The 12500-nt window shown below is 47.9% G+C and overlaps 1 protein-coding gene across 12 annotated transcripts in view; it reads left to right on the top strand.

The window, feature by feature from the left end:
- The window catches only part of cacna1ab (calcium channel, voltage-dependent, P/Q type, alpha 1A subunit, b), a 164989-nt gene that overhangs the window by 41805 nt on the left and 110684 nt on the right, over nucleotides 1–12500 (top strand). For all 12 annotated transcript variants that reach the window (XM_042703636.1, XM_042703632.1, XM_042703630.1 and 9 more), the window contains exon 3: nucleotides 3544–3807. In XM_042703636.1, coding sequence (XP_042559570.1) covers nucleotides 3544–3807 — 264 coding nt within the window. The remainder of the gene's footprint in view (nucleotides 1–3543; nucleotides 3808–12500) is intronic.

Raw genomic sequence — 12500 nt, 5'->3', positions numbered from 1 at the left:
GTGTGTGTGTGTGTGTGTGTTTGTGATGTGTGTGTGAGTGTGCTGCATCTGTGATGTGTCTCTGTGTGTGTGTGTGTGTGTGTGTGTGTGTCTGTGATGTGTCTCTGTATGTGTCTGTGTGTGTGTGTGTGTGTGTCTGTGCCGTGTCACTGTGCTGTGTCTCTCTGTGTGCTGTGTGTGTCTGTGCTGCATCTGTGCTGTGTCTCTGTATGTGTGTGTGTGTGTGTGTGTGTGTCTGTGCAACATCTGTGCTGTGTATGTGTATGTGTGTGTGTGTGCTGTGTGTGTCTGTGCTGCATCTGTGCTGTGTCTCTGTGTGTGCTGTGCTGAGGCGTATCAGCTGGAGGGGGACGCAGGCTCAGGGTATCCTGCAGGGTTGCCCAGTGGATGCCACCTGAATGACAATGCTGAGCATCAAGAGCTCAGCACGACTCACAGGCCCCCAGCATGCGAATACAGCATCTCTCTCTCTCTCTCTCTCTCTCTCTCTCTGTCTCTCTCAGCGTCTCTCACAGCCACTCTCTCTATTCATCTCTCTCTTTCTCTCTACTAGATTCAAAGAAACAATACCTTGATTAACAGAGTGCAGCAGAAAGCTGAGCAAACTCATATAGTGACATCTGAATCTAAATGCCTAAATGATGCCACAATGCTGATTGTGTAGACTTGTATGTTAACTTATGAACTCCTGAATATACAGACTAGTTGACTACCTGTCAGTAGCCATTGCTTAGTGTATTTACAGTTGTTTACAGCCAGTGAGATTGCTCCACAGTAATAATAATAATAACAATAGTAATAGTAATAATAATAATAATAGTAATAATAACATTAATAATAATACAATAGTCCTAACCAGCCATTAGTATTAGAGTATTAGAAATCAGCAGTAAAGTTTCTCTCTCTTTCTCTCTGTTTGTGTGTGTGTGTGTGTTTGTGTGTGTGTGTGTTTGTGTGTGTGTGTGTGTGTGTGTGTGTGTGTGTGTGTGTGTGTGTCTGTGCGTGTGCGTGCGTGTGTGTGTGCCACCTAACCACAGTGGGCTCGATCCCTGACCAGCCTTTGTGAATGCTGAGGTGGCTTACATCCCAGCCTTTTCCTGAAACTCTCTTTCCACCGCTCACCATTTCCTTTCGTTTGAAACGAAACAACCAGCTCGACATTAAACTCCATAAACAGCATCCGTGCTGACTTTTCGCGCTCGAGGGTCAAGAGAGTGGGGCGCAGTTGAAACACACACACACACACACACACACGTTGATCACTTCAGCACCACGGACAGCGGCGCTGTCCGGCACCACTAGTACGTCGCACACCAGACTCTCCCTGTTGCCTAACCCATCTGATTAACCCCAGCAGATCATTTGAAAGCCTTTGATTAGCTGAATCAGGTGTTTAGCTCATCAAGAGGAGAAATAGACTTTAAAATATGCAGCACCTTCAAGACTCGCAGCGACCCTACGTCGTCTCCTCCCCTGTGTAGATAATTGTGTAAGTTAATCATTTGGGTTCCTAACTATTCGCACAAATCTAAACTGGGGCAGATTCAAGCAAGTTTGGCAATCTGTCAGCTAATTCATCCGTGATTCTCAGCAAACCGGAGTAGGTATCAGCCGTAGCCAGACACATGCACTCTGCCCTCATTTTTATTTTTTTTACACCAGGACAAAATTTACTTTTTCGCCCTTTATTTCACAATATTAACAAAGCTTTTCCTGTGAAATATATTTATCACCCCTCAAATAGATTATTATACGGTGCTGGGTGTTGACATCATCTTTTTAGCACGCCAACAAAAACAAACCCATACTTGGTCACTAAAGCAGTTTGTACACTCCCTCTTCCGGCAAAAGGTGCACGGCTCAGAAAAATGAAATGTTTTACACAAGCCCCTGCGTTGTCGTCTGGGGTCTCGCTGACATGAATCAGCCGTAAACCATTCCGTGAAATGCCTAATGGCAGAACAGAATTGTTTTGATGTTTTGGAGTCCTGGTTTGAAAGGGCGAGCCTCTGCGCGTCTTGGTGGTGGAGAGTTGGCGATGGAGGGTCGGAGCGGATAAGCGAATCAGTAAGGCCAGGCGCGTCATGTGCTACCGCAAGGCTGGGCTAGAGATTTGAGGACGGCGCTCTGGTGGCGTTACACCGATCAGATGTTCAGTGGAGCTCAAGCTGCCAGCTGATCGGAGACGCTCACTCTCTCTCTGTCTTTCGCTATCTCGGAGGCGCCCGTACACTGTCGGGTTTCTTCGGCCGATCTCCAAGAAGATATCCATATCTTCACACCGCGCGTTTTTTTTTGTTCCTCCAGAGGGAAGGAGAACGAACTCAAGCGAGCAGAAATTCTGTATTTCTGACTTTTCTTGCTTTTTTCCCCCCTTCTCCCCGGAGCTTTGGGTGATATGCGGGGCGGGGAGGCCGTGGGGTTCCTCCGTGGCGGTAGAAGACGCGCGCTGGCGTGATAAAAAACCCAGCCGCACCTCCATCTCCTCAGCGTTGATGATGCTACTTTCAGCCTCGTTTTTTCCCTTGTTCTTCTCCGGATCCTATTTTTCCCGGATTTTTCTACGGGTTTTGGAGTACAGATGATGAACGTTTCGTAAAATTGATCTCCTACATCTATTTTTTTTCAAAGAAGAAGGAAAAATAATAATCAAATATACGAATTTGGTGACATGATAATATTCTCTCCGAAAACGCGTTCACGCCCTCGTCAGAGAAAACGAAATAACGGGAAATTAAATAAACTTCAATTAGCAACATATCAACAAATGTCACAGAGGTGTGCGTTTGGGGAAGCCCAGGGATTAGCGTGTAAACCAAGACGGTGGCGGCGCGAGGAGATTGCTATGCCATATCAAACATTGCGGATGTTACAAAAATAAATTAATTATTCAAGATTTTTCACCGTTTTCTAGTCTATTTTTATCTAGCCGAGAAAAAAAAGTAAAGAAAAAATAATGCAGCTGCAGACTTAGCCGATATACATTTTTGGAAAACGACGCATTGAATCCGATCTATTTTATATCATTTTTTGATTGAAATTTATACCTGATTGATTGATACTCACGACCATCCTCAGTGAGATACGTTTTCTTTACCTTGTAAAATACAAGAGGATAGCGCCGATCGAAGAGGATATATATATATATATTAATTAACATCTGGATCCCACCCTTTCCAAGGGAATGAAAAAAACATTGATAGTTTATCAGTTCATTTTTGGATATTTGATGCTTTATCGGCAAAGCTAATACAGACAATCTATCTGCTTTAATAGGACCCAATCCGACAACCAGCATCACCGATCGTTTGAAGCACGTTTTACTTCTACACGTACATCTGCGCTTTTTGGTCTTGTTTGGCTATTTTTTTTTTCAGTTGATGGACGTGTCTTTCGCCATGAATATCTAGAGAAGCCAAACCTGTTTTTTTTTTGCGTGAGTGTGTTTGTGCAGAGACTGATGGGGTGTAATGTGGTGTGCCTGCCCTGAGTTGTCACCTCCTTCTCGGCTGCTTCCTAACCATTGGCGTTTGGTGTCTACAGAATGGCGCGCTTTGGAGACGAAGTGCCGGCCAGGTACGGTGGCGGGGGCCCCAGCCAGGGGGGACCTGGCCGCGGTGGCAGCAGGCAAGGCGGTCCGCCAGCACCAAGGGTGTACAAGCAATCGATGGCCCAGAGAGCCCGCACCATGGCCCTGTACAACCCCATACCAGTCCGACAGAGCTGCCTGACAGTCAACCGCTCGCTGTTTATTTTCAGCGAGGACAACTTTGTGAGAAAGTACGCCAAGAAGATCACGGAATGGCCATATCCTTTCCATAACTTGAGCGCGGCGTGGACGCCGGAGACGATCCTGGGCCTCCGGGGAACAGGTACCATTACACTAGAGTGTGTGTGTGATTGGAGATGGGAGCTGCACATTTAGGAGTAGTGGTGGGAGGGATGGCTGGATTGGTGGTGTGCTCTTTAAAATTAGAAAATGAGTCTGTATGTATTTAGTCTGTATGTATTTATTATTAGTAGTATTATTATTATTATAACTATTATTATTATTAGGTGGCTTTGTATATTTTGGTTGTGTTAGTGTTGGCTGGCGGCCACAGGCTGATAATGTTTCATTATTTACAGTAAGCGTGAGAACCTACAACATTACTGACTTAGAGAGGATACTCCCCCCTTCATTAGGGAGTCATAGAGCATATCAGTGTGTGTGTGAGTTTGATAAACATGTTTGACTCATGTATGTACACAATCATGTCAGGAGCTGCTTCCTGGATGGTTTGGCGTGTTTTATTCCTGCTGGCTAGGTGGTGTGTGTGTGTGTGAGAGAGAGAGAGAGAGAGAGAGAGAGAGAGAGATAGAGAGAGAAAGAGAGAGAGGGAGAGAGAGAGTGAGAGAATGAGTGAGAGCGTGGGCGTGTGGGTTGCTTGCTGATGTCAGCATGTGAGGCCTCCACGGCACCTCTCACAGGAAAGCGGAGAGAGAGAGAGAGAGAGGGTGCGAGGGAGGGAGCACAGGAGAGTGAGAACAAGAGAGTGAGGAGAGGGGGAAAAGAAGAGAAGATGGAGGGGAAAACAAGAGGAGAGCTGGTGGGGAGCTGGTGGGCTTTAGGTCCTGGCGCTTCCGCTCCGATTGGCTTAAACCTCACGTAAAGGGCGGGTCATGGTGGTCTCATCCGTACCTCTACTGGAGCTAGTGCCTTCCTCTGCATCTCTCTCTCTCTCACTCTCTCTCTCGTTTACTCTTTCTCTCTCTCACTCTCTCTTTCTCTCACTCTCTCTCTCTCGTTTACTCTTACTCTTACTCTCTCTCTCTCTTACTCTTTCTCTCTCTCTCACTCTCTATCTCTCTCTCTCTTTCTCTCTTTCTCCCTCTCGCTTACTCTTACTGTCCCTCTCCCCCCTCCTTCTGTGTGTGTGTGTTTGTTTGTGTGTGTAGGTAATGCATTGCCATTAAGTGTTCATTAGCCGCTAGCATGAGCGTGAGTGCTTTGGCGTGGCAGCTGCCGTTGCAGGTTCTACTCTCAGACTGACTTGCCTGACTGCCTGTCTTCATCACTAGAGGCTAAGATAAAGACCTCACCTCATCTCACCTCACCTCTTTTCCTCTCCTCTCCCCTCTTCCCGATACTCGCAGCACCTCAGAGGGCAGCTCAGTCTGGCCCCAGTGTGGCCCTAGTGTGGCCCTAGTGTGTCCCCAGTGTGGCCCTCGTGTGGCCCTAGTGTGGCCCCAGTCTGGCCCTAGTGTGGCCCTAGTGTGGCGTGGGTCCATGTCAGACCCAGGCTGGATGCAGTCCAGCTATTATCTGGACCCCTGTATGTGTCTTCAATGGCACGGTTGTCTCCCAGACATTCAGAGGTTCGCAGGACTTTTCATTTTCACTGCTGTTGTGTCGCTGAAAAGGCTTTGTATTGCAGTGCAGCTATACAGTGTTGGTGTGGTTATTAAACTAAGATTTGTGTAAGATTAAAACAGGATTTTTTAATAATATTATTATCAAATAGTATTACTGGGCTGTTGAGTCTGGCATGGGTACAATTTGTTAACATTTTTTGAGTTTTGCTATTGATGCTGTTGATGTTGCTATATTATCTATCTGTCATTCTGTTATTCTGTTGGACAAATACTTATTCTCATTCTGTTATTCTGTTGGAGTTTAGTTATTCTTCATGCCGAGCATCTAAATAGCTGTTTGCAGTGATACTCTGCACATTGCCCCTTTCCTTATGTTGTGTACTGATGTCAGTCCAAGACATTGGACCATGGGATGAAGTCATGCTGGTTTGATACGTGGTTTGAAGAAGAACGGCATTATATTGTTGCCCCTTTGTAGTTATGTAGAAATGATTATTTCTTAGAAGGGGTATGAATTATGTAATACAGCACTGACGTGAGTCATCACATATCACAACCACGGGTGTGGGAAATACACCAGGAGGTTACACCGAAGGCACCAGACGCAGGAGAATATTTTCAATATACCACTGCCTCTCTTGTGGTATCACACCTAACACGCTCCCCTCCCCTCCAAAAACAAATCCCAAATCCCAGTCTCGCCCTATTATGTTGCTCCACCCTTTTCAAATGAAATCCCAATTTTCCCCTGTGCTCTCAGCTCCCAAGTTCTCCATTCCTCTGCACATTTCCAGTGCTTGTCTGCTCCTAGCCTTGCTTTTTTTAGCCATCGCTTCCTCTGACCATCAATAATGGCCTTAAGCCTCTGCAGTGCAACAACATGCTAGCTTGCTGTCATTACCATTGAAGGCAGAAGAGGTGTGCTAGCCTCAGACCCCTGGACCAATGGAGATGTAGCCTCATCGCTGCTATGTCCACCCCTCGCGTGGCTGTCGAGTCAAGCCCAGTGCACGTGTGTGTGTGTCTCTCACACCACAGCTTACACTGCTGCCATGACCCAGACGTGTGGTGAGATGGAGGCCAGCGGCCACAAGGCTCTGAAGTGTGCAGTTCTCACTCCCTACTGCCTTCAAGAGGCACCCTAGCAACAGATTCCAGCACACACATGGGTTTAACTCTCCTCGTTAACACGGCCCACGTTAGACCTCCCGGGCCAAAAGGCTTCAGGTTCCAGTCTCTGTTCTTTAGTGGCGATGTTTGTCTAAATAAACGCACGCTGTTATAAAAGATTTGCACTCCAGGAAGCACTGGGAAAAGCGCTGCTGTTTCTAAAAGCAGGTGACTCACTGACGTCTAATGGACCGGAGCCTTGCTGTTTCCAGAGGTTGCACTGAACATGTAATGGATACACACCATATTACTCATATTACTTATACCAGTGGCATGGTTGCACTTCAAAAGAACACCGGTCATGGTGTATTGCAGTTATATGGACCACCCACAAGGAGAGGTTGATTGATGTAACATTTCAAAATGATTTACTTCAACACTACAACAAAAGATAGTCCTGAGGAATACTGTTTCCTGGAGTTAAGGAGCACAGATTTTTGGCAAAAACCGTAATGGAGATGATAAAGATATGGACACGTGCCGAATTGGTGTGTAGTGGCATTTAAAGCGGTCGCTCGTCTCAGTGGCTTTAACAAGGGGGAGAGGTGAGTCTGGGAGCCCCGCGCCAAGAACTGAGGGACGACTCCTGTCACAACAGTTTAAGAGGCGACTCCTTCACAGCTAGGAAATAGCCCAAGGGGTGGTGTGTGTGTGTGTGTGTGTGTGTGTGTGTGTGTGTGTGTGTGTGTGTGTGTGTGTGTGTGTGTGAGTGAGTGAGTGAGTGTGTGTGTGTGTGTGTGTGTGTGTGTGTGTGTGTGTGTGTGTGTGTGTGTGTGTGTGTGTGTGAGTATGTCTGTACATGGGTATGTGTATGCGAGTGCGTATCTGTATGTGTGTGTGTATGTGTGTGTGTGTGTGTGTGTGTGTGTGAGAGAGAGCGAGAGAGAGAGAGAGTCTCTGTGTGTGTGAGTGTGTATGTGTGTGTGTGTGAGTGTGAGAGAGAGGAAGTATGTGTGTGTGTGTGTGTGTGTGTGTTTGTGTGTGTGAGAGTGTTGTGTGTGTGTGTGAGAGAGGGAGTATGTGTGTGTGTGTGTGTGTTTGTGTGTGTGTGTGTGTGAGAGTGTTGTGTGTGTGTGTGAGAGAGGGAGTATGTGTGTGTGTGAGAGAGGGAGTATGTGTGTGTGTGTGTGTGTAAGTGTGTGTGTGTAGAGGTGGGGGTTGGGCTTGGGGTGCGAGGAGATCACTGCCTGTAAAGGGCACACTGCTCTCTGAAGATGAGTCGGCCCAGAGCCACACTGCTCTCTCCTGCCAGGTCTCATCACTGACACTCGGCACAGAAAGGACAGGAACCCAACCCAACTGAACAGAACGTCACGAGAGATAGGAACCCAACTGAACCGAACAGAACAGAACGTCACGAGAGATAGGAACCCAACCCAACCCAACCCAACTGAACAGAACGTCACGAGAGATAGGAACCCAACTGAACAGAACGTCATGAGAGATAGGAACCCAACTGAACCGAACAGAACGTCACGTCACGAGAGATAGGAACCCAACCCAACCCAACCCAACTGAACAGAACGTCACGAGAGATAGGAACCCAACTGAACAGAACGTCATGAGAGATAGGAACCCAACCCAACCCAACTGAACAGAACGTCACGAAAGATAGGAACCCAACTGAACAGAACAGAACGTCACGAGAGATAGCAACCCAACCCAACCCAACTGAACAGAACGTCATGAGAGATAGGAACCCAACCCAACCCAACTGAACAGAACGTCACGAGAGATAGGAACCCAACCCAACTGAACAGAATGTCACGAGAGATAGGAACCCAACCCAACCCAACTGAACAGAACGTCACGAGAGATAGGAACCCAACCCAACCCAACTGAACAGAACGTCATGAGAGATAGGAACCCAACCCAACCCAACTGAACAGAACGTCATGAGAGATAGGAACCCAACCCAACTGAACAGAACGTCACGAGAGATAGGAACCCAACCCAACCCAACTGAACAGAACGTCACGAGAGATAGGAACCCAACCAATCAAGCAGAACAGAACGTCATGAGAGCCATTTCTGCTGTGTCTGGCTCTGTCACAAAGCTTTCATCTAAAGCCCTGAGTACATTTAGAGGAGAAGAATGTGAAGAACATTCCGCCATGTTCAGAACTTCCTGCTTTTCCAGGGACCGCAATGACACTAATTGCTATGGATACTAATAAGCTTATGAACACATATTTTGCCTATCATTCATTTAACAGCTATGGAGCAATTGAATATGGAAGAGAATTCAATGTTGATGCTCCTGTTGCTTGATTTGCTTCCCTTTCTATGTTTAACACAGATCATAGCATTGGTCTGGAATAGGAATGTCTATTCTTATAGCTTTGTTTTGGAATAGGAATGACTATTCTCCTATTCTACTCTGGAATAGAAATGTCTAGTCTTCTTTTCTGGAGCGTAATGGCGTTCAGCTAGGAGACGTGTGACAGTCTATTCCCATCACTATTCTCATAGCTTTGTTTTGGAATAGGAATGACTATTCTCCTATTCTACTCTGGAATAGAAATGACTATTCTCCTATTTTACTCTGGAATAGAAATGACTAGTCTTCTTTTCTGGAGCGTAATGGCGTTCAGCTAGGAGACGTGTGACAGCCTGGTGTGTCTGCTCAGTACTCAGGAGCTCGTGGTTGTTCGTCGGTCCACTCGTGGGGCGTTGGCCGTGACGCACATGAGCCGCGACGCCACCGCCTCTCGACCACGCCCGACCAGCGTCTCAGCGGACGATCCATCTGTTTCTGTACCGTTCTATATCTTCTTTTTCTTTCGCTCCCTCTCTCTTCCTCTCTCCATGACCATCTGCTGTCGTGCTCTCTCTCTCTCTCTCTCTCTCTCTCTCTCTCTCTCTGTCGTCGGTGAGCTCTTCACGTGTCTCTGGGTGGTGCTTGCCATGCCAGCACGTGATGGCGAACAGGTAGAGCACCGTGGACACGGCGCCATATGGACACCTGCACGTATACGTCTGCTTTGATCTCAGCTTTCAGACGGGCAGAAACGCACATTCCAACTTAAAAGTCCTGGCTCTGCTCTTACCATTACCAGTCTATCATAGCATTTACTGCACTTTTCAGATAAACAAGAAGAAGAAGCAGCGTTGTTTGTATTCTACTGTACGTGAAAGCCTAAGTTATGCTCTAAAATGTTCCACTTATTTGGTCCACCAGCCACTTGGGGAGTGGGAGTAAGTTATCAGTTTTAAGAGGATTTAGACAATTTAGATTATTGTGCAGGGACTTTTATTTCTGAAACTACACTGCGGTGTAGAGTTTGTACAGAGAGTGATGGAATGGGAGGTACGGGTGTCTGGTGTCATTAGAGGCGTGCAGCCTAACGGCGCATGGGAACCGAGGAGTGGCGCTTGCCAGCGTATAGCGGGTAGCACTGAACGCATGTGTGTGTGTGTGTGTGTGTGTGTGTGTGTGTGTGTGTGTGTGTGTGTGTGTGTAGCACTGAACGCATGACTACCTCACGCTGATGCTAGGTTGGCTAGCGCTGCCAGTTCTGCTCTGTGCTGACTAGCGCACTGTGCAGATGGGCCTGGGCACTATCATGTGTGTGTGTGTGTGCATGTGTGTGTGTGTGTGTGTGTGTGTGTGTGTGTGCGCTCCTGTCCGGATGAAGGGGCAATCAGTGTCTCATCGGTGTCATGGCGAGGCGGATAAGTCACGCTGGAGGGTGGATCTTGTGGGCGTGTGCGTGCGTGCGTGTGTGTGTGTGTGTGTGTGTGTGCGTGTGTGCGTGCGCGTGTGTGTGTGTCAGCTGAGGCAGTGACACCTGTTTGGCAGGATCAGTGGTCCACAGGGAGCCACAGGGCGAGTTCAGCCAAAACAGACACACAAGCATATATTCACACACACACACACACACACACACACACACACACACACACACACACACACACACACACTCACACATATATCACCATTTGGGATTTACACGCTCTGCTGTGCAATCATGAAAAGGGACACACATACAGAGACACATTAACTGGCACACACACACACACACACACACACACACACACACACACACACACACACACACACACACACACACTGCCCCCCCCATGTTTAGCAATGTGGGCCCAAGTCACAGACACGGAGGTGGAAGCTGGAGCAAGCTTCTCCCGGTGCTGTAAAGCCATCAGTAGATGAATGAGCGCGGATGTCTCTCATCAGTGGTCAATGCTGGGCGTTCTCCCCATTCATCTCTCATGCGGACCCTCAACTCACAGCTCAGTGTTGGCTTCGCTCTCATCAGCACCTCCACCATCTACTGTTTCAGACTCTCCCTTCCCTTCCCACACCCTTAGCACTGGCCTTGACCCTTCACCCTTGACCCTTGACCCTTATACCCTGACATGTGCTCCCACTTCATCCCGTACTGTCCCCAGAACAGTGTGCTTGCACACGTAATAAATCACGCTATGCCCTTCTTATGGAAATACAGGTTACATTTTACTCACACAGACTCTTAACCAGAGCCCAAGTTAATCCTGTATCAACACATATGTATAAAATAATACTTAAGTATAAAATGTATATTGTTCTTTTTACATATTAGTTAATTAAGTATTGACATCTCACTCCTCCCGATCTCTTTCCTGCAACTTCCCTCCCTCCCTCTTACCTACTCCTCTCTGCCCATGCTGGCCTCTCTCTCTCACTCTCTCACTCCCCTCTCTTCCTCTCACCCCTCTCTCTCTCTCTCTCTCTCTCTCTCCACCCCTCCCCTCTCTCTCTCTCTCTCTCACACTCTCTCTCTCTCTCTCACTCCCCTCTCTTCCTCTCACCCCCCTCTCTTCCTCTCACTCCCCCTCTCTTCCTGTCCCGTGTCCCTCTCTCCTGAGCTCCAACAGGGCTGTCAGCTGCTCTCCCCCCCACCCCCTTCACCCCCCTTCACCCCCCCCCCCATCCCAGTTCTCTGAGGTGCTCATTAAGACAGAATGGGCCTGACATGAAACCTGCTCATAACTTCAGTCGGTGTGGTTGGGATTTTTTGTAGTGTGTTTGTTTGTTTGTTTGTTTGTTTGTTTGTTTGTTGTTTGGCGGTTGGTTTTGGCTTTTCCCAAGTGAACAGGGCTTAGACTGCAGAAATCACATTCGGAGTGTTAGATACTTAAAATAGGGGGGGGGGGTCAAAAAAAAATGCAGAGATAGAAATGCTGCGCTTGAAAAATGTACAGCCTACTTAAATGAGTTTGCCTCACTCAAGCAACTATTTCAGTGAGAATTGAGTTGTCTGTGCTGATGGTGCTCTATTCCGTGCCAACATGAGGTCGGTTCATCGGCTTTGCATCGTCATTATCCTAATCACTGTCGTCAGGGATAGAGTGAATGCCTGATAGAGAGAGAAAGAGAGAGAGAGAGAATGAGGTTGAGTGTTGGAGAGATTAGGGCCTCCGTCACCAGGCCCCACACTGACCCCTGGCTCCATTCATGCCGCCGGATTTAGGGCCGCTGTCTCCACTGGCTGGCTCCATATGCAGAGCCGTGGCTCTCTGGCCATGACCCAGCATGGCTGCTCCGTCGCCCCCCATCTGCCCCCCCTCTGTGTGTCGCGCTGCAGGGGGCCGCTAGTCTCTCAGCAGGCCTCCGTCATGAATGCCACATGGAGGTCCACTGGTCCACTGACCCACCCGTGGGATGCTGGGAGAGAGAGGCCAACGCATCCAGAAGGATGGACAGAGAGACCCCACTGAGCCCAGGGAGCAATGGTCAGGGCAAGAGGGGAAGGCCTTCACCCGTTCATCCACACCCTCGTACAGACCTCACGTCTCACTAAGATCACACTGGGTGCCAAGAACGCTTTCTGTGGCATCAGTAGCTGATGCCTCTCCTTCAGGAGTGAAGTCATGTTTAACCCAGTCAGTGGACCCAGTCATGCAGTTCTATAATAATCTGGTAATACTATATAATTCATCTTTTATTGGATTTGTAGTGGTTGTTATGTCATATT

This window comes from Clupea harengus, chromosome 24 (assembly GCF_900700415.2).
Source record: "Clupea harengus chromosome 24, Ch_v2.0.2, whole genome shotgun sequence".
Classification (NCBI taxonomy): domain Eukaryota; kingdom Metazoa; phylum Chordata; class Actinopteri; order Clupeiformes; family Clupeidae; genus Clupea; species Clupea harengus.
The sequence above is the reverse complement of the archived record's forward strand: the minus strand, read 5'-3'. Positions and strand labels throughout refer to the sequence as shown.